At 47.3% G+C, this 24,068-nt stretch overlaps 1 protein-coding gene across 2 annotated transcripts in view; it reads right to left on the reverse strand.

Moving 5' to 3' along the window:
- The window catches only part of RFX4 (regulatory factor X4), a 150,867-nt gene that overhangs the window by 103,384 nt on the left and 23,415 nt on the right, over positions 1-24,068 (reverse strand). For both annotated transcript variants that reach the window (XM_006137987.3, XM_006137986.3), the window contains exon 2: positions 22,434-22,520. In XM_006137987.3, the coding sequence (XP_006138049.1) occupies positions 22,434-22,520 (87 nt within the window). The remainder of the gene's footprint in view (positions 1-22,433; positions 22,521-24,068) is intronic.

A 24,068-nucleotide genomic window follows, 5' to 3' on the forward strand; every position in this document is an offset into this window, starting at 1 on the left:
TACATTCCTTCAGTCACACTCACTTCACCTTTTGAAGATTTTCTTTACAATCATCTTAGTTGGAGACCAATATTTTTTTAAATGAAAGCCAAGACTATAGACTTCCTCTATGTCCTTCCTCCTACTCAGCTAGGCCAGGCAGGTTCAGGACATACTTCAGGAGACAATACTCTATTTAATACTTCCCAGCACAGCATTTAGGCCAACATTTTCCAGCAGGACTTTTGAGTGTTTTTGGGGGGCTTTGGGGCAGCCTCTCCCACTCCCTCCCCCTCAGGAACCTCTGTCTGCAGGGAGCTTAGACTCCCTGTGGACAGGTACTGCTGCCACCCTGTGCTGGTACCTTTCTATCAGAGGCAACAGCATGGGGTGCCAGGTGGAAGGAAGCAGTTTAAAAACCATCTCCCTTCATGGACCGGCTGCCTGCCGCCACATGCTGCTGCCTCTGATATAGAGGCAGAAGTGTGAGGTGGCAGCAGTCCCAGTCTGCAAAGGGGGTGGAAGTGGATGTGGGAGGCTGCCCCAAAGAAGGCTGTCCACGGTGGCCCAGGCTGGCTGTGGACAGAGGTTGTTTTGGCAGCAGCCCTTGTCTGCTGGGGGCCCTAGCCCCCCATGGACAAAGGATGCTGCCAGAGCAGCCTCTGCCTGTGGTGAGCCTGGGCCTGCCACAGGCAGGGACTGCTGCCACAAAGCAGCCTCCACCTGCAGTGGGCCTGGCCTCACCATGGGCAGAGGCTGCTTTGTGGCAACCTCCTCTTCCCCCCATCCCTGTGCTGCTGCCTCTGATAGAGGTAGCAGTGCAGCGGGGGGGCAGGCAGCTCATGGAACCAACGTTGGAGGTAACCAGCTTTTAAGCAGCCTGCCTTCAGCACCAGGCTCCTGCTCTCCACCCCCCCCCCCCCCCCCCCCGTTGCTGCCTCTAATACTGAGGCAGCAAGGAGGGGAATGCAAGTAGCCAACTAGATCAACCAATAAGTCAAGGCTTATCGGTTAATCGACTAGCCGACTACTTGTTCACATCCGTAGCATAGGCATATGATACAATCTTCAATTATATTACCACATACTGCTTTTTCTCCACAGGGTACCTGCCTCATTCAGTGCACTGGTTAGATGCACAAGTTTAAATAATTTTTAAAAAGGTAATTTCACAGGGTTTATTTAAAAAGGAGAAGGGCAAAACCAAAACCTGTTACATGCAACTATCTTACCGGGGGAGCCTGCTCTACTAACTCTCTCTGTCTCAATCTCATCTAACCCCTTGAGGTTCCTCTAGGAGATGGGGAAGAAACATGCTGCTGAATCTCAGGGGGCCCCCAGCTTGTTTCTGCCTAATATGATGGGCCACATCCAGGGAGGGGAGGGGAGCTCAACCTGCTTTTCCCCCCACTACAGCTGCTCTGGAATCTCTCAGACATTCCCAGAACACTTTCTGCTGCAGCTTTGATGTGGGCATCATGAGATTAGCTTCAGGGTTGCTCTACAGTTAGATTAGTTTACGCTACACCATTCAGGACAGCAAAAAAATTCACATCCCATTCAACATCATTAAATCAACATAATCCCAGCATAGACACCGGTAGGTCAGTGGAAAAATTCTGTCAAGCTAGCTACAGGCAGTCCCCGGGTTACGTACAAGATAGGGACTGTAGGTTTGTTCTTAAGTTGAATCTGTATGTAAGTCGGAACTGGCGTCCAGATTCAGCCGCTGCTGAAACTGACCGCCAGTTCTGACTTACAGATTCAGCTTAAGAACCCCAAGTCAGCTGCTGCTGAAACTGATCAGCCGCTGATTCCAGGAAGCCCGGGGCAGAGCAACTCTGCCTTGGGCTTCCTGTAGTCAGCGCTGGTCAGTTTCAGCAGTGGCTGACTTGGGGACGCCTGGGGCAGAGCAGCTGGGTGCTGCCGGGTTGGTCCAGTAGTGCCCAGAGCGGTGCTGCAGGACCAACCGGCAGCACCCCAGCTGCTCTGCCCCAGGGTCCACAACAAAAGCCTTGTCTGCTGGGGGGGGGCACACTAGCTGCGCCCCCCCCCCCCCAGCAGACCAGGGACACGGGGAGCAAAGCCGCAGCGGCGGGGTGCCTCGCCTCTGAGGCTTTGCTCTGGCGCAGGACCCGCTTTGCTCCCAGTGCCCCTGGTCTGCTGGAGACGGTCCCCAGCAGACCAGGGGCACCAGGAGCAAATCCGCAGCCGCGGCGGGGTCCCGCGCTTCTGAGGCTTTGCCAGAGCAAAGCCTCAGAAGTGCGGGACCCTGCCGCTGCTGCGGCTTTGCTCGCGGTGCCCCTGGTCTGCTGGGGACCGTCTCCAGCAGACCAGGGGCACCGCGAGCAAACCCGCCGGGGCTGCGGCTTTGCTCCCGATGCCCCTGGTCTGCTGGAGATGGTCCCCAGCAGACCAGGGGCACCGGGAGCAGCTTTTCTCGCCCCGGAGGTCGAGGTGGCAGACCGCTGCATGCGAGCTCCGGGGCGAGAAAGCCCCGTTCGTAAGTGCGGCTCCGACATAAGTCGGATCCGCGTAAGTCGGGGACTGCCTGTACTTCCCCTCAGAAAGGTAGATTTACTATGGGGACCAAAGAATCCATACATCGCTATAATAAATGTCTACACCACAGCAGCACATAGTAACACTGCAGCAGTGCTACTGCAGCATTTCAGTGTAGACATACCCTTAGAATGTGTGTGTCTGTGTGTGGTGGGGGGGGGGTGTTGTTATTCCAACAGTCTGCCAAAATTTTCCTGGGGGGAGGAGAAAATGAATGAGAGAAGGGAAAAGGTCATTTTTAGCAGCTTATATCTGAGCACAAGCAGAATGCTTCGGGATAAAGAAGAGACAATTCTGTAGCCAAAGAGCATCCCTCTTGTTGAACATTAAAAGTGTTCTGCAAACAATGAAGATGGGAGAGGCTTGCAGAGAACAGATCACAAGAATCTTTCATAATGGAAAATGGCAACCCAAGTACAGATGTCACTACCAGTCCCCCTACAATATTTTACACACCAATGTCTTTTCCAATGCTGCTGATTTTTAAGACATTAAACCTATAGATTGTCTCAAATTATTGTTTCAGGAACCATATACAAAAGGCCGGAATTTGTCCCGAACCCTCCTCTTATGTTTTGGGTTATTCTCCCCAGATCCAAGGTTAGACATTAACTTAAATTAGTTCTTTCTATTTGTATTAATGTGATGAGGCCCCACTACCTCGCACTGGACCCCAGGGGGAGAGCGCCCCGTTGGCGCCACACGGGAGCCCTTACCGGCCATGTGCCAGATGCTCAAGGGCCGCGGCACGGCTGCGGAGTGCGGGCCTGGCCATAGAGAGGGGGAGGGGACAGCCCCACATCGCGTCAGCGTGGGGGCACGGCTACACTGATGACATCAGGACGTCGTCTGGCCTGACGCCGGGGCGGCAGGAGATTTAAAAGCCGCCCGGGTCGAAGAAGGGGAAGGGAGGAGGAGCGCGAGGGACACCGATGCTGGAAGGGGGAAAGGCGCCTGGGAAGTCTCCCCGAGTTGCTGGGGTTGGCCCCCAACCGGGAGGTGAAGATCCCTGAACAGGGATGCCAAGAAGGGATAGGAGAGAGGAAGTAGCCCAGGACAGGGCAGTGACTTGAGCCCGGGGGTTGACGAGTTTAGACAGGCAGCCCCGCCAGCCGGAATTGGACCACAGTGTGGTCCAAGCCCTTAGGGCCCTGGGCTGGGGCCCGCGAGTGAGGGCAGGCCCGGGCCCCCCTCTTTCCTCCATCCTGTGTGGAGGAACGACCAAGAGAGACGCCAGTTAAAGGCAACTGACGCCTCCAGCTGGCCAGGAACCAGCCGGCCGGAGATAAGAGGGTGTGATGCCCAGGACTGGGAGGGGCTAGGGACCGGGGACAATGGGCCTGCCTCCATGTGCACGGTCACAAGGTGGTGGAGAATGTGGGCATGACTACCCTGGGACCCTAGAGTAGAAGGGGGGGAGGCAGAAACAATCCCTGGGGTAGAGACTGAGCGAATTCCGCAGGAAGACTTTTTTTTTCTCTGTTTTGGGTGGGCCTACAAGGCAAGGGGGTTGTGCTGTTGCGACTCACCAAGGGGAGTGGCAAGAAGTTTCGGGCCATAGGGCTGGACTCTACCCCTGCCCCGAGACAGTGACAAAGGGCAGGAGGATGGAGCCCAACAAGATCCTCGCGTGGCTTACCGAAAACCAGAGACAGAACCAACAGCAGCAAACGCTTTTAATACAGCAACTCTTGGCGCAACATCAGGAGCAACAGAGGCAGCTAGTGAGAGAGTTGGCAGAACAGTTTCAAAGCCAGCAAGAGCAATGGGCCCGGCAGTATGGGGCCCCCACCTGAGGACTCGGCGGACTGGTGAGTGACGGGGGTGAAGGGAATGGTGCCCTGCAGTTGACCATCCGCCTGACTAAGATGGGGCCGGAGGACGACCCGGAAGCGTACCTAACCACATTTGAGAGGGTGGCCATGGCGGCTTGCTGGCCTGAGGACCACTGGGACACGATCCTCACCCCTTACCTCACAGGGCAAGTTCAGCTGGCCTACCGGAGCCTAAGCACCCGAGATGCCCTTCATTACTATAAAGTAAAAGAAGCCATACTTGACCAGATGGGCATAACACCGGAGTCATATCACCAGAAGTTCCGGCAAGAGCGTTATGCCGTGGGGGCGAGGCCCCGGGTGGTGGCCCAAAGGCTGAGGGAAGCCGGATGGAGGTGGCTCGAGCTGGAGCAGCAGACCGGGGTACAGGTAGCAGAGATGGTGGTGCTCGAACAATTTTTAAACATCTTGCCGGCCGGGGGGCAACGGTGGGTAAGATGACATCACCCGTCCACATTAAGTGAAGCCGTCGACCTAATGAATGATTATGAGGTGGCAGAGGCGGCCAAGGGACCGCATAAGGTAACCAAGGCCACCCCTCCACCGAGGGCTGAACCCCCATGACCCTGACACCCCAGAGGTAGCTCGGAGGTGAATCCTGGATGGGACACGGCCCGCGGGGAGGGAAGGAAGCTGGCCCCTGCCTGGACCACCCCCTTAGCAAGCATGCCCGTGGAGAAACCCCGTCCGTCAGGCCAAGGGGGACGTCCCGTGGGACGGCAGGAACCCCCCCGGAGGAGCCTGCTATAGGTGCAGGCAGGAGGGACACTTTCAAAAGGATTGTCCCATATGGATTGCACCTACGCCCAGGCCCTAGCATGGGAACGAGACCACGCTGGGGAAGGAAAGGAAAAAATCCTGTGGTGTGTCCATGTTAATGATTATCCAGTGATAGCCTTGGTGGATTCCAGCTGTAGCCAGACTATAGAACGGGCCGACTTGGTGGAAGAAGGAGGGCCCATGAGCCCACCCGTACACATCCAGTGCATACACGGCGATGTGCACCAGTACCTGACCACCTGGGTCCAAATAACCAATAGGAACCGAAACAGCTGGTGTTATGTGGTGGTCGCCTCGAAGCTGGTGTATCCCATCCTGTTGGGCAGAGACTGGGAGGGGTTCGGGGAGGCCGTAAGCAAGTGGCAACAGCAAAGCCCACACCCGACCCAAGAAGGGATGGTGGGGCAATCTGAAGACCACAGCGTCCGACTCGATAACCCCGAGGGAGACCGGGACGATGACCCCGGGGAAGGCACCTCACGACCCAGAGAGGGTGAGCCGGCCTTCCACCCCGCACTCGGGTTGTGGGAAGGGGATTTCCTCTGGGAGCAGCCCACGCTTGGGCCGAGGCGAGAGAAGCAAGCGAACACACTGCCGATGAGGATGGACGGGCCACGAACCCCCACTTCGAGGTATGCCGAGACCATTTATATCGCGTTGTGGAGGGAGTGGAGGATCAGGGTGTGGTGAGGCAGCTGCTAGTTCCCAGAGGGTACCGCTGTCGCCTCCTGGAGGTGGCTCACACCAACCCCTGGGCAGGCCACCTGGGTTATGAGAAAACACTGCAGCAAATTTTACAGTGATTCTATTGGCCCGGGATGTACCAGGAGGTGAAGGACTTCTGTAGCTCATGCCCCAAATGTCAAAAGTCCGGCCCTAAGGGGGTACTGAAGGCCCCCGTTGTCCCCCTTCCACTGATAGAGGTCCCGTTTGAGAGGATCGCTTTGGACTTAGTCGGACCACTAGAGAGAACAAAAGCCGGGCATAAATATATATTAGTCGTGATCGATTATGCCACAAGATATCCAGAGGCAATACCCCTAAAGAATACCACTGCCCCGAACCTAGCAACTGAACTGGTAAAGATTTTTTCTCATGTGGGGATACCCAAAGAGATCCTTACAGATCAAGGCACGAATGTCATGTGAGACTTATGGGAGAGTTGTGCCGATTATTACAAATAAAGACCCTGAAAACGTCCATTTATCATCCCCAAACAGACGGACTAGTTGAAAGGTTTAATAAGACGCTTAAAGGGATGCTACTAAAGTTTGTGGATCAAGATCCTGGGGAGTGGGAGTGGGAGTGGGACTGGTTGTTGCCGGCTCTACTGTTCATGGTCCGGGAGGTCCCTCAGACATCAACCAACTTCTTGCCCTTCAAACTGTTATACGGGCATTGCCCTAGGGGGATATTGCACGTGATAAGAGAAAACTGGGAAGAGCAGGACAGTAGGGTACAGGGGTCAGTGCAGTACATCCTCAAGCTACGGCAGAAACTACACAAACTAGGGGAATTCACTCAGGCTAACCTGGAACTAGCCTAGGAGAAACAGACCAAATATTATAACTGGGGCGCCCACTTGCGAACCTTCGAGCCCGGCGATAGAGTCTTGCTGTTGCTCCCAATGCAGGACTCAAAATTGCTAGCCAAATGGCAAGGGCCTTTCGAGGTGACACGGAGAATGGGGGAGGTGGATTACGAAGTAAGGTTGACAGGGGGCAGGGGAGGTACCAAAATCTACCATGTCAATCGCCTCAAGGCATGGAGAGAACGAAAAGGGTTGCTGGTGAAACCCCTACCCCCTAGCTCTGAATTGGGGCCCGAGGGAGGGGGCGACTCCCCACCAGTATCATTCCCAGTAGAGTCAAGCCTGTCCAAGACCCAAAAGATGGAGATGGAGGACCTTCTGCGAAGTTTCCTGAGGGTGTTGACTGACCAGCCCGGGCGAACCATAGAAACCTACCACCATATAGCAACAGAAGCCAGGAAGAAAGTGTGGGAGCCGATGCGGCCACTTCCCCGGAAGATGTGGGAGCCAGTAAGAGAGGAGTTACAGTGAATGATCCGGTGGGGCAAGGTGGAAGAGTCCCACAGCGAGTGGAGGAGCCCAATAGTCCTCGTTCCGAAGCCTGATGGGTCTTGGCGGTTTTGTATCAACTTCAGGAAGGTAAACGGCATATCCCGATTTGATGCATACCCAATGCCCCGAGTGGATGAGCTGCTCGATCGATTAGGAACAGCACAATACCTCTCCACCATCGACTTGACTCGGGGATACTGGCAGATTCCACTGACGCCAGCCGCACAGGAAAAGATGGCATTCTCAACACCCTTTGGATTGTATCACTTCGTCCGGATGCCCTTCGGCCTCCATGGCACAGCGGCGACATTCCAGCGCCTAATGGACAAAGTCCTGAGAGATCACGCACAATACGCAGCCACCTATATCGATGACATTATCATCCATAGTACGTCCTGGCGGGAACACTTGCAGAGGGTGGAAACTGTGCTCAAGGCCCTCCAGGAAGCAGGCCTTACCACCAACCCCAGTAAGTGCCAGTTCAGCGCACAAGAAGTAACCTACCTGGGTTATACTGTAGGTCGAGGGCAACTCCGCCCCTTGGTGGACAAGATTGGGGCACTACGGGACCACCCAGCTCCGAAAACCAAGAAGCAGGTACGGCAGTTCCTGGGGTTGGCTGGGTATTACCGCCGATTCGTGCCTAATTTCGCAACACTAGCCACCCCCTTGACGCATTTGACTCGGGGCACCATGCTGCAAAAAGTGCGATGGACCCCTGAGTGTGAAGAGGCGTTCCAGACACTAAAACACCGGTTGACCCATTCTCCCATCCTGACCCAACCAGACTTTAACCGCCCCTTCATAGTACAAACAGATGCATCGGAGAAAGGAATAGGGGCGGTACTATCACAGGAAAAGGAACATGAAGAACATCCTGTTGTATACATTAGCCGTAAATTATTTCCCCGGGAATGTAAATATTCCACTATAGAGAAAGAGGCCCCAGCAATGAAATGGGCCATTGAAATGCTACGTTATTATCTTTTAGGAAACCGATTCCGAGTGGTGACGGACCACACACCCTTGCGCTGGCTACAGACCATGAAGGATTCCAACGCACGCCTAATGAGGTGGTACTTAACATTACAACCCTATTCGTTTGAGGTGGCTCACAGAGCCGGGGCACAGCACCTGAACGCGGACTTCTTTTCAAGGCAATACAATGCCAACAAGGGCGAGAACCAAGGGATAGAAGGTGACTTAAGGGGGGGGATGTGTGACAGGATCCTGCTACCTCGCACTGGACCCCAGGGGGAGAGCACCCTGTTGACGCCACAAGGGAGCCCTTACTGGCCGTGCGCCGGATGCTCAAGGGCCGCGGCACGGCTGCAGAGCACGGGCCCAGCCATAGAGAGGGGGAGGGGACAGCCCCACATCACGTCGGCGTGGGGGCAGGGCTACACCGATGACCTCAAGACGACGTCCAGCCTGATGCGGGGGTGGCGGGAGATTTAAAAGCCACCCGGGTCAAAGAAGGGGAAGGGAGGAGGAGCGCGAGGGACGCCTACGCCGGGAGGGGAAAGGCGCCTGGGAAGTCTTCCCTAAGGGGCAACCAGTGGCTTTGCTGGACCCCCCCAGTAGACCAGGGAGACCGGGAGAAGCTTTTCTCGCCCCGGAGGACACGGGTGGCGACCCGCCGCCCGTGAGCTCCGGAGCGAGAAAAGCTCCGTTCGTAAGTGCGGATCCGACATAAGTCGGATCCACGTAAGTCGGGGACTGCCTGTATGTTTTGTTCGATGGACGCGCTTTGTGATGCTTATTATCTTTTCATCTATGCCAGCCTGATTTAACTTTCCCTTAGGACATCATTCGGCACTGTATGAAATACCTTATCAATATCTAAATTATACAGCAGTATAGTAACTACCCGCACACATTTGGTTGCTATGTTTTCATGTAAAGAACTATGAGCAGGTACCTTATCCAATCTGTTAGCAAGCACAGTGTCTCAAGATGATCTCATCTGAAGAAGCGGGTTTTGACCATGAAAGCTCATGATACTATATATATATACTGTTAGTCTCTAACACAGTGGTCCCCAACCTTTACCAGCTCCCGGGCGCCCGGGGGCAGGGCCACATTCGCACCGGGCGCCCGGGGGCGGGGCCACACTCGCGCCGGGCGCCCAGGGGCGGGGCCGCGCATCCTGGGGCACGCCAGGGCCGGGGCCGCCCGAGCCCCTTGTGCCGTGGGCCCGGGGCTGGCGGCGCCGCCCGAGCTGCGTGCCTGGGGCCGGCAGCGGCGCCGCGCGCCCGCATGTGCCCCGGGGCTGGGGCCGCCCGAGCACCGCGCACCAGGTGCCGGTGAGTGTCGCGCGCCTGGGGCCGGCGCCTCCAGTGCGCCGGGGGCGGGGCCAGCCCGGGTTGTCGGCGGGCGCCTAAAAATGCCCCGGGGGGCGCCATGGCGCCCGCGGGCACCGCGTTGGGGACCACTGCTCTAACATGTCACAGGACTACTCAATGTCTATCTACTATGAATAGTCCAAACTCGTGGCACTTAATTTTATTAACACCAAAATTAAGGATAAGATCACAAACCCCAGCTAATACCTTCCTCTAAGATTAGTCCGCTCCTGGGTTCCTCCTTTCAGACTCTGCAGACTACACACTAAATAGTTTTTTTAATTGAAAATTGTATTATCAAAAAACCCTAAAATTTTCAAGAAAGTGCATCCTCAAAAAAATCCTCATTTTTTGTGTCACAAAAGTGAAAATTTTCAGTTTCTCTGGTTTGGGGCAAATACTTTTCATTGATAAAAAACAACATTTTTTGCTTGCTGGGTAAAAAGCTCAGATTTTCCAAAGCTATTTGTAGACTACAGAGTTTTGTCGGAAAAATGGCCATTTTCCCAACAAAACTTGATTTATATCAACACTGCAAATGCGTTCTGTTGACAAAGAACAGAGTGCTTTTTGCACAACTGGTAATCCTCATTCTATGAGGAAGAAAGAAGCCTTTTTGCGAAAGAGCTCTTTTGCAAAAAGGTATGTGTGGATGGGAAAGAGGGAGTTTTTTTGGAAGAAGAGGGAAGAGGAAAAAGCACAGGTGCCCTGGTAGCTATTCTATCCATAGCAATCACAGCTTACATGCAAGAAAAGCACATTTCTTTTTCGCTGCACTTTTGCAGTGTGAATACTCTCTTGCACAAGAAGTTTTTTTGGAAGATCTCTTCTGAAAAAAGCTTCTTGCGCAAGAAGCCTGTAGTCTAGACGTAGCCCAAGGGAGAATGGCTTTGTCATCAGCTCTAAAACTATCTGTTTCACTAAGTGTTTTTCATTTAAGGGACATTATCATGGATATTGGACAATTATCATTAAGAACTCCAGTTTTACCTGAGATGATGAAAAATTAGATTTTTTTTTGTACAGCAAGAAGTGATAATTCATAATTATAACATCACAGCTACAAACAAGTGCTAGTTTAAAACAGTGCCCATTAATTACAATGATAATCCATATGTTCTAGCAATGTAAACAAACGAGTGGGATTTGCCAGGTTAAAATGGTATTGTGTGATTTTTGATTACATCATAATAAAATTTAAAAAATGAAACCTGAAGGGGCTGTTGCTGGTTACTCAATACTAATATAAATTGATCTTGAAGTCCTTGTTCATTCCTTTCTAACACTTTGTAGCAGTGCTTAATTTGAAATGAAAGAGAGACGAAGATGGGTAAGGTGTGTGTTTGTGTAAGGGTGTGTGTTTTCTTTGGTGTGGTGAGGAGGGTAATTCCACCTGAAAAAGGAGTGATGGGGCAGATGAATTATGGGTATGAAATTATACACATACCCATCATATACTTTTGTGTGTATAGGCTTGCCTACTTCTGCTGTATGAAATATAATCATAGAATCCTAGGGTTGGAAGAGACCTCAGGAGGTCACTGAGTCCATCCCCCTACCCAAAGCAGGGCCAACCCCAACTAAATCATCTCAGCCAGAGCTTTGTCAAGCCGGGATTAAAAAACCTCTAGGAATGGAAATTCTACTACTTCCCTAGGTAACCTGTTCCAGTGCTTCACCACTCTCCTAGTGAAATAGGTTTTCCTAATATCCAACCTAGACCTTCCCCACTACGACATGAGACCATTGCTCCTTGTTCTGCCATCTGTCACTGCTGAGAACAGCTGCTCTCCATCCTCTTCTGAACCTCCCTTCAGGTAGTTAAAAGCTGCTATCAAATCCCCCCTCACTCTTCTCTTCTGCAGACTAAACAAGCCCAAATCCCTCAGTCTCTCCTCGTAAGCCATGTGCTCCAGCCCCCTGATTATTTTTGTTGCCCTCTACTGGACTTTCTCCAATGTATCCACATCCTTTCTATAAAGGGAGGCCCAGAATTAGATGCAATTGGACAAAGCTGAGGCCTCACCAGTGCCAAATAAAGGGGAATAATCACTTCTCTGGATCTGCAGGTAATACTCCTCCTAATGCACCCTAATATGCCATTAGCCTTCTTGGCTACAAGGGCACACTGTTGACTCATATCCAGCTTCTCATCCACTGTAATCCCCAGGACCTTTTCTGCCAAACTGCTGCTTAGTCAGTCTGTCCCCAGCTTGTAACAGGGTTTGGAATTCTTCCGTCCTAAATGCAGGACTCTGCACTTGTCCTTGTTGAACCTCATCAGATTTCTTTTGGCCCAATCCCCCAATTTGTCTAAGTCACACTGGACCCTATCCCTGCCCTCCAACATATCTACCTCTACCCCTAGCTTAGTGTCATCTGCAAACTTGCTGAGGGTATCATCCATACCCTCATCTAGGTCATTAATAAAGATGTTGAACAAAACCGCCCCAGAATGTACCCTTGCAGTACTCCACTTGACACAGACCACCACCACAACTGGCCCAGTGCGACAATTCCCCAGGTGCATGAGATGGGGTAAAGAAAAGATGACAGGGCAAGAACGGAGTCCACTTACTGTATAACCCACAAACTATTGGCTGGTACATGGAGATGTGTCTTGCCTGCAGGCCTGGGAGTTTCTTTGTGCCAGAGGCTTGGCCTTTCTCCTGACTGGATGCTTTGCTTCAAGGCTATCAGTATGCAGCTCTGTTTGTGGTTTGAACTAAGGTCTATGTTTTCATAAGTGCCTATGGTTCTGGCTTCCCAGCTTTAGCGATTCCTTCATTTTCAGAATCAGACTTCTGACCAAAGTCAATGGGAACTAGGAGGGTTCAGCAGTTTGGAAACACAGACAACTCCCCCCCCCCCCCCCCCCCCCCCCCCCCCCCGCACATACACACATACACCGTGTGTTAAGCTGCATATGTACAAATGGAGAAATCCAAAAGTAGCGGACACTTTTGAACATTTTGATTTTAGTCTCTATGTCTGCCAAGTAGCTGGGGAAGAATGTACCCTTATACTTGTTGGAACATTAGGGAGGTACTAACCCTTCACATCATCCCCCTGCAGCCCTGTGGATGTGATAGGACTCCTGATGGGTATGTGGGAGCAGAGGTAAGATTTGGTTGAGCTCCCTGCATTAGTCTGACCAGCTCCACAGTTTTCAGATGAACAGTTCCTTCCCCATCCAATTTCCACACTAGGTCTATCTGTTCTTAGGCTTGGTGGGCCCAATGCTGAAATATGCTAAGTCAGGGATTCTCGACCGTTGTCTTTATAAGCCTCCCTCCTCCCAAACATGCTATAAAAACTCCATGGCCCAGCTGTGCCACAATAGATTTTCTATATAGAAGCTAGGGCTGAGATTAGGGGGTAACAAGGAAGGCAACTGCCCAGAGACCCCAGAACAGGGGGGCACCACGAAATTATGTTGCTTAGGCTCCAGCTTCAGGCCCAGAGCCCCAGGGTGCAGTCCCACTTTGCAGGATTTTAGCTTTGTGGGGCCTAGCTAGTCTAATGTCAGCCATGTTCAGTAGTCCCCCAGAAACCTGCTCGCGGCCTCCCTGATTCAGAACCACTGAGCTAGACCAATGTAAGTAGTTACCACATTTCTCACTGTTATGTAGCCATGGGTGAGAATCTGTCCTCTATGCCTTGTAGAGAAAACTGGGTTTTCCAAAGCACTGCACAGTCAGCCTGTGGAACTCCTTGCCAGAGGATGTTGTGAAGACCAGGATTTTAACAGGGTTCAAAAAAGAACTAGATAAATTCATGGAGGTTAAGTCCATTAATGGCTATTAGCCAGGATCGGTAGGAATGATGTCTCTAGCCTCTGTTTGTCAGAGGCTGGAAATGGATGACAGAAGAGAGATCACTTGATAATGACCTGTTCTGTTCACTCCCTCTCGGGCATCTGACATTGGCCACTGTCGGAAGACAGGATACTGGGCTAGATGGACCTTTGGTCTGACCCTGTATGGCTGTTCCTATGTTCTTATGGCATGACTTAGAAGTATAAGTCTAATTGACGAGAGATGGTTGTAAAATGGACTTTTTTCTTCCACATGAAAAATTTAAATTAGTTTTTTTCCTAAAAATTTTAAATATCAATTTAGATATTTCATTGAAAAGCTAAAAATCAAAATCAGAAACAGATTCAGTTTTTGGTAAAAATTTTGATTTTCTGGCAAAAAAAAAAATGCAGGAAAGCAGATACTTTCAGCAAAATATTTCACCTAAAACCCAATTTTCTGATGAAAAGTTTCCTTTGGAAAGTCTTTTGATCAGTCCTACTATTAGCATACAATGGAAGCTGGAGTGGTAAGTCACTTTTGCTTTAGAAAATTCCATCCAATGCCAAAACAGCTACAGGAGCCAATGGGGACATTATATGTACAAGGACAATGAAATCAGACAACTTTTCTCCAAATTTTAATTTCCAATGGTTTTGAAAACACAGTGCATTCTCCTCTGCTATGTATGAGTTCTCTACAAACTTAGGTTCATATATTTGGTAAAATGGAATTAGTCCTTCAACTATAATTTAATGCCTAAGGACTGTCTAGTTGTAATCTTCCTTACATGACTAGTATAATAGGACAGCACAAATTTTATGACAGATGTGGACAAATAGAAGAGTAGCAAACATGAGAAAAGGTTTAGAAAACATGACATATGAGGAAAGATTTTTTTAAACTGGGCATGTTTAGTACTGAGAAAAGAAAACTGGGGGGGACACATACCTGATAATAGTTTTCAAATATGTTAAGGACTGTTATAAAGAGATTCGTGATCAATTGTTTTCGATGTCTCCAGAAAGTAGGATAACCAGAAGTGGATTTAATTTGCAGCAGAGAAATTTAGGTTAGATAGGAGGAAATACTTTTGGACTACAAAATTAATGAAGCACTGGAATAGGCTTTTTGGGGAGGTTGTGGAATCCTCATCACTGAAGGTGTTTAAGAATAGGTTGGACAGAGAGTAGCCAGGGATAGTCTAGGTTTACTTGTTCCCTTGTTCCTGACTGGGGACAGACTTGATGATGTCTCAAAGTCCCTTCCAGCCCCACATTTCTGTGATTCTAGAATTCTGTCACAGAACATTGAAACTGAAACCTTCAGAAAACCCTACCTTGTAATATCACATCCCGAAATCCTGCTCTTCTGCAGAATATGCCAAAGCCCAAGGAACAATAAGTTAGTTCATTGCAGTTACTTGATCAGAAATTATACCCTTCCTCTTTTACTAGAATGTTGAGCAAGGGGAGTGCAGGGTTTAGAAAACTGGACACTGGGAATAGTGACAGAGATGCAGCCGTGTTAGTCTGGTGTAGCTGAAACACTGGGAAGGCATTGATCTAGAACACTGATGCTAGGCAAAATCCTATGTGCCAGCTATCAATCAAAAAAGGCCCTGAATGCAGGGTATCACTTTGTGGGGGGAAGATGGCAAATTTGCAGCTACACATCTCATCTAGTACTAGTCACCCCATCCTCCACAAAGAAGCATGTTAGCACAGCAATCTTGACAGGCGGCAGGGAGTGGGGAGAAGAGGGAGAATAAATGTGGATCTCCCCTCAGGGAAAGGCCCATTTGCTCAGACTCTGGTTTAGGACATGGATTTGGTTTTATGAGCATAATCTGATAGAAAAGATGAGGATGGGGGAAATTAACTTTACAGCTTTTGCCCAAAGCCTCACTAAAAGCAGAACTCTGGAAACAATGGCTGGAGAGCCACAGTGCAAGGAAACAGGATGCTCCCAAGAACATTCTTTCAATTAAGATAGCACAAGGCATGTACAGGTCTAGACAAAATAAGACACATCAATGCACTGCGCCCTGCCACACTTTCCTCTCAACTCTGGAGTGTTCTTCAGGATTTGGGTCAGTGTCTTTTTGGAGTTCCAAGTCCCCTCTCCAGGGCAGGATTCTCTTCTTAATCACAGAGTTGCCTGTCCTGGAGGAACAAAATCCCAGAGAGGAAACTTGGAATCCTGCAAAGACACCCCAAAGAATACTCCAGGATGGTGAGGTAAGTGAGAGAGGGAATAGCATCAAGGGTGCCATTTGTGGCAGGTTATGGGGGCAGTAGTCCCCCCTCCTGAGTTTAAACCCCTGGATTTCATACTTGAGGTCTGCTTAAAGCGCATGCCCTGACTCCAGAGACAGTTCTTACATGCAACAGAGTTTGAGCTGCTTGCAGCTTTGTCTTTGGGGCAGAGAGTTTGGTATAAAAAGAAAGAGGCGGGGTGATACAGAATAACAAAAGGCCAGGCATTCCAGTAACTGAAGGATCGTTAGAGCAGCATGAAAACATTGCTGGGTACGCCACTTAAAAGATGGGGGGAAAGAGTAGGAATGAGTGTTGTGCTGCTGGGATTTACATTTGGATCACTATGTTAAATGTATAAATGTCCTTGAAAAGGGGGTAAACAGTGACCCCAACCCTAACCCTAACCCTGCAAAGAGTTTCAAAGGGATCGCACAAAACTGGGTGACTGGGCAACACAAGGGCAGATGGAATTCAGTGTTGGTAAGTGCAAAATAATGCAGATGGGAAAATATAATCCTAAAGATAGATACAAAAATGATGGGGTTTAAAATAGCTGTTACTACTCAATAAATCATTGTGGATAGTTCCCTGAAAATATCTGTTCAATGTGCAGTGGCAGCCTAAAAAGTAAAAAACTAACCAAATATTTGGAATCATTAGGAAAGGAATAGATAATATAAGACAAAATACCATATTGCCGCTATATAAAGGCATTATGTGCCCACCTCTTGAATACTGCATGCAGATCTGGTCATCCTATCTAAAAAAAGATATATTGGATTTCGAAAAGGTACAAAAAGGGCAACAGAAATTATTAGGGGTTAAAGAACATCTTCCATATGAGGTGAAATTAACAAAACTGGGATTTTTCATCTTGGAAAAGAAATGACTAAAGGGTGGGGGGATATATTAGATGTCTAGAAAATCATGAATGCTGCGGAAAAATAGAATAAGGAAATGGTATTCATTCCTTCACTAACATAACATAAGAAGCTGGCCCAATTAAATTTATAGGCAGCAGATTTGAAACAAACAAAATAAATTATTTTTTTATAATCAGCTTGTGGAACTCTTTGCCAGGAAATGGTGGAAAGGCCCAAACTATAACAGGCTTCCAATAAGAGCAAAATAAGTTCAAGGAGGGTAGGTCCATCAATGGCTACTAGTCAGAATGTGCAGGAATGGTGTCCCTGGCTTCTGCTTGCCAGAAGCTGGGAATGGGCAACAGGGGATGGACCGAGACGATTGCCTCTTCTGTTTATTCCTTCTGAAGCATTTGGCATTGGCCACTGTCGGAAGATAGGATACTGGACTAGAAAGACCTTTGGTCTGACCCAGTATGGCCATTCTGATGCTCTTATACAGAGCTGAAATATATCTGTCTCCTTGATGTAACCCATTTGATCCCCCTTCACTTTTAGAGCCGAGATAGAGCCCAGGAGTCCTGATGGGGCCTCTCTCTCTCTCCATAGAGTTAGTAACAAATTAAGAATATACAGTGAAACCTTTGTTATCTGGCACTCTGTTAACCAGAAAACTTTGTTAACCGGCATTGCCCCCGGCTACAATACTGTCACATCTTCAGGCGCACAGGCCTGGCTTGGTTTACCATGATTGGCTTAACAATTTTTTTATTTAAGAAGTACTAATCATCTTTAACTCAAAATAGAAATGTGAGAGCAACTGCCTCACACTACAAAACTACCAATATTAAAAACTTGAGTTTTACTATTATTGTCCATGGGTTTTTCCTAGGTTGATGGGACCCTCAGATAACTGGAATTTTTAGATAACTGGAATGCCCTAATCCCCAAGTGTGCTGGATTACACAGGTTTTACTGTACATTAACATTTTAAGGCTAGCCAGAGACCCTTAAGTGACATGCCACAAGATGTCCGAATATGTTAGTGTTAGAGCTGAGTGGGTCTAATATTTATTTATTTTACTTTCTTTTATATAGGAATTAGATACAGTGCTCCTGTCAGTTAACTGCTAAGTTGTCTTCTAAAAAAGTAGAGTTTTCCAATGCCTTAGTAGCCCCTGGATAGAGATGATGTGTGGGGAGGAGGGCAAATAGGATTGGTTTCCCCTCTCCACATTTGGTGCTTGGCTTGTATTGAGTATGCTCAGTAACACTGTTCAGTCCTCAGTCCATGCCCCCATACTCTGACTCTCCTCCCCCATACTCTGACTCTCCTCCCCCATACTCTGACTCTCTTCCTCCCTCCCCCATCGCAGCATGCACAGGTTGCCTGCACACAGACATCAAAATCTGAAATGGCACCCTGAATCACATATACATGTTTTATTGTTTTGGCTGTATCTGTATAGTTCTTTTGCTACCCAAAGTAAAGAGCCATTGTTCTGTAGCCTTTGCACAGTCTCTGTGTCATGTGATTTCATTTATCTCGTGTCCCTGAAGGGGTACACCATAAGCCAGAGTGCCTTCACGGCTGGTGCTCTGGGAAGTGTGTACTTAAGCAGTGGGAGAGGCAGGTCTAGCTGGCTCTAGTTACAGGGCCTACGCTTAGCTATCAGAAGGGAGTGGTAGATAGAAGCTCTGATCCAAAGCTAGGGGCAGTGCCTTGGATCTACTCAGACACAAGAAATGTAAAAGCCCAACGGCTCAGTGTGTGGGCCCAAAATGGCAGTCTGGTGTATCTCTGGTAGGAGCAGCTTTACCAGGTTTTGTAACAGGATAATCAGTTGACACAACACGTCGCCACAGTTATCACTAAAGTCAAGAACTTCTCCGAATTTCAGAATTCAAAGAAGGTAATGAGACATTTATATGGATAAAACTCAACACCAGTCACGTTAAAACGAAACACAAAACAAATACAAAAACAAACTCAAAGGTTTGGAAGGGATATAAACCCTTCTGCTTTGGGGCATAACCCAATCTCTATCCAATATGAAGTTAGGAAGAAGTTTCTGTCCACTCTGTCACTTCTTGCCAACCTCCTCTGAGATATCAGATATCAGACTCTGTTGAAGACTTAATACTGGATTAGATGAGGGCTTCAGGTCTGATTAGTTATGGCAATTCTGTTCTACATAGGTTTAAGAAAAATGAGAAACATACAATTTCTGCTTATTTAGGTGCACTGCGTCAAGGTCATTTTGATGACTGTGGGGTTTGCAGCCATGGCTTCTGTTGTGTCTGTAGGAGTGGCACCACAGAAAGTCCTGAGATTCAGAAATCACTCCCAAGGGTCTGAATAAATACCCCAGCTGTGAGTAAGGTATTAGGTATGGATGCTGAGCCAATGACTTCACATCAGCCCAACAAGCTAACGGTACAGGGATGTGCGAAACTGATAGTCATATAAACTACTTTCACTCCTATTATATGTAAAGGTGCATGAGGAAGCAGAATCAGCACAGACACACTTGAAATATAGCTCTTCTTTTCCTGATCCTGTTTCTCAAAAGACCCATTACAATACACTGGTAAACCACTTAAATGGAATGTCCTTGACCCATCAATAAAATGGCCATTTTAGATTCTTAAAGAACACTGGGGAGTTAGAGTAGGTAAAGCAAAAGAACAGTACCCCAAATAACCACAACTCTTAGTTCAGGGCTACTCAACATACGGCCAGTGGCCCATTTGTTTGTAGCCCACAGTGCAGTTTGGGTTTAAGCGGGGCTCAACACGCAGCCCCCGGGTGGGAGCCAAAACAAAAATATAGTCAATATAATGATCCTCTGTTGATATGCGTTTTAGTAGTTACATTTCTCGACTGTTATTGCTCACTAAAAGTGCTGTCATATGGGTGGAAATCGGGTAAATATTGCATGGTATTAATATCAGCAGAACTGACTTAAAGGGGGCCTACGTGTTGTGTAGTCTTGCCTTAATCTTTGTATTCATGCCCGTCAGTGTGAAAGAGTCTATTTGCATATATATTTGCATGTACATTCAACCTCACTTAAGTTGCAGCCCTCAACATACGCTGAGAGTATCATTGTGGCCCCTGGGGCTTCCAAAGTTGAGTAGCCCTGTCTTAGTTAGTCCTTGCAATACAGATGGAGTTACCCATAGAGCCCTGCAAATCCATGGATAGCCATGGATCATTTTTGCGGATGCAGACACAAATTTTGTATCTAGATCCTTGCAAATTTGCAGATATCTTTATATAAATTTGTGGATATATAAATATCCGGAGGTATCTGCACCCATGGATGTGGGTGCAGATATCCGCAGATCATTTTTTGCAGATGACGATACCAATTTTGTACCCACACAGGGCTCTCATTATCCAATCAAACAAGCCCAAATCTGCATAGCCCTAACATTCTCTTTATAGACCCAGAACAAAAAGCTCTGGAGTAAGAACTATAGGACGGTAATCACACAGGACCTGATCCAAAGCCCAAAGTCAAAAGAAAGACTTCCACTAGCTTGGGCTATGGACCTGATCCAAAACTCACCAGAGTCAATGAGAATCTTTCCACTGACTTTGATGGGCTTTGGATTTGGCCCACAGACATCATAAGTGTTCTGAAAAGTATGACTGCGCACTGTTGAACTCTTTGGCGATAGGCATTAAGGCTTATTAGGTGTCACTTGAAGGATGGCTTTATTCAGGGCTACCACACAGTGTGAACTTGATGCCATAGGAGATTAATGATCTCCAGCTGCACAAAACACGGGCAAACAAGTGGTTGCCGTGAATCTGCTAACATTATTTATAGCAAAATACAGTTAGAAGAACTCTTTAATTTATAAAATAAAACCTGCCCAATGAGTGGCTCTCAAATACAATACACAGTTTGCCTTCTGTGAATTACAGCAAGTGTTTTCAATTTGAGGGTTACAAACAAGTGTCAGGAGGTTCCAACCATCCATCTCTTCCCATATTTCTAAATTGGAGGTTGTCCCACTACTTTCCTGAGCAGATGGGAGCAGAGTCCCTGTATAGAAAGGACCAGTGGGTTATTGTGTAGTCATAGTATCAATACCATAGCAACTGGACATCCTCAGAGTAATGTTCCCTTCATGTAAAACAAGTAAAAGGGACAGTCAGGTAGATTGGGTGCAAAACATGGAGTGGGAGGACGGTTGTTTTTAGTTTTTAAAAGCATAGTAAAAATGACTTTAAAACAACAACAACAAATAAGGGTGTTTCTGTTTTTAGACCTAAGCAATCTCCTGCAGGGGACAAAATGCAAACATGTATTGTAGCATGGGCTAACCTACAAATGCAGAGATGGGACATGACTTGTGTTGTTTATTTTCTCTATCTATACTGAGTAAAAATAAAACAAAAAACCCAGATGGGGAAAAGCAAATGCTGAATTAAAAAAAACCTTAGAATTTTAAAAGCAACTTATCTTAAAAATCATTTCTTTTTTTATTTAAACCGGTTAGTAACAAGCAACAACTAAAAAGTGCTAAAACAAAAGATAGAGAAAAATATTTTTAATTGCCTAGATTTAAAATTGACACTGTCCCTTCAATAACCTAAGGTGGTATTATCATAGGTAAGGTTATATTTAACATGCGATTGTGATCAGAGAGCGTCTAATTTCTAAGTACATGACATACATTAGGAAGGATTTATTAAGTCACGGTTTGCTATTTTATTCTGCATTTCAAATATCTAGTCGTCACCTTTTAAAAACAAAACAGATGATTTTGCTTTCGATCTAATTCTGGCAGTTGCATTTTATAGGTCATAACTTTTTACACAGAGTGCTGAATCCTGCAACCTATTCTACACAGGCAAACCCTGCACCCTCACAGAGCCCTACTAAAGCCCTGACTCTCTACAGATAACACTGCTTCCTCTTGAATACGTTTTAAATGGGATGCTAGCCAGTGTTTCCTCTAACTTTTTCCATCCATGTGCAGAATAAATGGTGTTCTGTGCACCAAGGCATGTACAGATATGCACCATCAATAGAAACATCTGCTGCTGGCTGTGGACAGCTGCTGGCATTCTGCTAATCAGCTGGGCAGCTGATCTCTCTTGGGTGGCCACCCAAACACTCAGCCTACAGGGAACACTGATGCTAGCAAACATTCCAATGAAAACATGTATACAGCTAGCAGCTATCACAGCAACCTGACTCTTCGGACTACACAACTGAAACACTTTTCCATTCCAACAATGGCTACATTTGGAACCCTGAATATACACTATCTTGCATTACTTAGATTGCAAGCTGTTTGTGGCACTTATCTATACAGCACTTAGCACAATGAGGTCCTGATCCATGACTGGTTTCTGCAGCTATCACCACACAAATAATAAATAACAATTTTAAATCTGCTTTTCAAATGACAGGTATAGTGTAACTGCCCTTTCCTGTTATAAAAGGGTCACATTATTTACCAAATCATTGCCGTGAGAAACAGCAAGGTGAAACTAAGTTTACATCTATGCTGCAAGCCAAGATGTGATTGCAGTACTGCTAAAAATGGAAATTCAAATGTGGTAGCCCACACTTGAGCAAGGGCTGTACAAACATGCCAGAACTCATGCTCAGGGTATGTACTTGCATTGCTAGGCCCCATTGCATTGCTAGCAGTGACCCCATGTTTGCACTGCTAGGTTTAGCTCTGTTAGCATGGGCATTCCTATCTAAGCTGCAATTATCCCTTGGATTGTAGGGTAGACATACCCTCATTGTAAGGCATGTAATTTTCTCTTTGTATATTTAATAGCATGATGAAATAAAGATAGTTTTTGAACATAAACATTAATGTTACAAGGGCATGTTAGCTTCTGCACTAGGACAATCCCATAACCTCACTTAAACTTAATGAAAAATTACTTACTTTCATCATTAGAAACATTCCCCAGAGAGGTGTGACTGGAATACCGTTTGTTTTCACTTTCATTGAGACATCTTTCAATCCAGCTCTCTGCAAAACAACAAAGTTGCTTTTTTGTCTTTTGTGTAAATACGAATCTTTCGGATTGTTTCAAGTGTACAATACAATGTCACACCGCAATTTTTGCTAAAGGCCTTTCTGTTCAGTTTCACTCAAGACTTGCCAGTTCATTGTACAAGAAGAATCCTCTTCCTCCCTTTGACTATCAGATTTCCTTTAAAAAAAAACCCACAGGCGGAGTGAGATGTGTCCATGCACATTAGGAATCTTTTTCAGGGTGACCGATCATTTATCTGACACATCATTTAATGTGACTAGACAAATAAAGGGCTCTGTTCTCAAATTCCTTCAAAATTACACAGGGATTTGAAAAATACACTCTGCATACATTTCTAGGCCTCAGTTTTGCAAAGACTTAAGCAAGATTTCAATGAGACCCTTTACGTGTATAAAGTTAATCACAGATGCAACTCTTGGCAGGATTAGAACCCCACACAGAGATATCCACTCAGATGGACACATGCCCTCATGAACTCCCTCCTCCGAACAGCTACAAGGGTCCAGCCTTGGAGATCTGATTACAGGCCTGAGACCTTACACTACCAGCTCTTCAGGGTAAGGATAACATCTTCTCATGTGTTTGCCTGTATAGCTCCTAGAACAATGGAGCCAGGAGTGTGGCTGGGACCTTTAGACACTACTGCAATAAATATAATTCTTCCTCTCACAAAACTAGTAATAACAGTTATGTGCACAGACAGGAAGGGGTAGAGATTGGTGGAACCAACCATGGCACTAGGTGGGATAGGAAGAGGGAAAGGCTGTAAAAGTGGTCCCATACTTACAGCAGGTAGAAACCCAACTGAGAAAAGACAAACAGTAAGTAAAGTTACTAAAGTAAAGTAAGTGAAGTTAATTAATCAGCTAGCCAGGGCCAAGAGCATTGAAAGGGACCTATAAGACCATATACCTGCCACCTACATGACTCAGTCAAACACAGAAGGCAGAGCTTAAGCATTTGTGTTACAGTGCAGTGATGGGCTGAGGTCCAGAGGGCATGATTGTCTGTGAGCTTTATCATCCTGGTCAGTAACCACAGCACTCTGTCATTGTGTGGGCAGCTCATGGCAGCACTAACGCATGTACAGGCAGTCCCGGACTTATGAACGGCTTACATTCAGAACACCTGGTTGTAACTCGATTTGGTTGTAAGTCAGAAATTCCTTTAAACGCACTGTCCACGCTGTTCAAAAAACTTGACGTACATGGTTCTCAACTCGAAAATATCATAATGGGGTTAATGGGAGGTTGGTCGTAAGTACCTACAGTCGTAAGTTGATGTGTTCGTAAGTCGGGGAATGGCTGTGTTGTGTTCTTAGAGTGTGCATGTGATTAGGTATTTTAAAATGATAAAATCAGAACTTGGACAACTTTGGTTCAGAATTGAGTTTGAATAAGCAAAGACAGAGTAATCATGGCCAGTTAACAAGTAGCCTCATGCACTCAGGTGCCCATACATACACAAGAGGGATCCATATCGGAGAACTGAAGAAGGGCAATGTGAAGGACCCTGCTAAA

The sequence above is a fragment of the Pelodiscus sinensis genome, chromosome 1 (genome assembly GCF_049634645.1).
Source record: "Pelodiscus sinensis isolate JC-2024 chromosome 1, ASM4963464v1, whole genome shotgun sequence".
Lineage (NCBI taxonomy): Eukaryota > Metazoa > Chordata > Testudines > Trionychidae > Pelodiscus > Pelodiscus sinensis.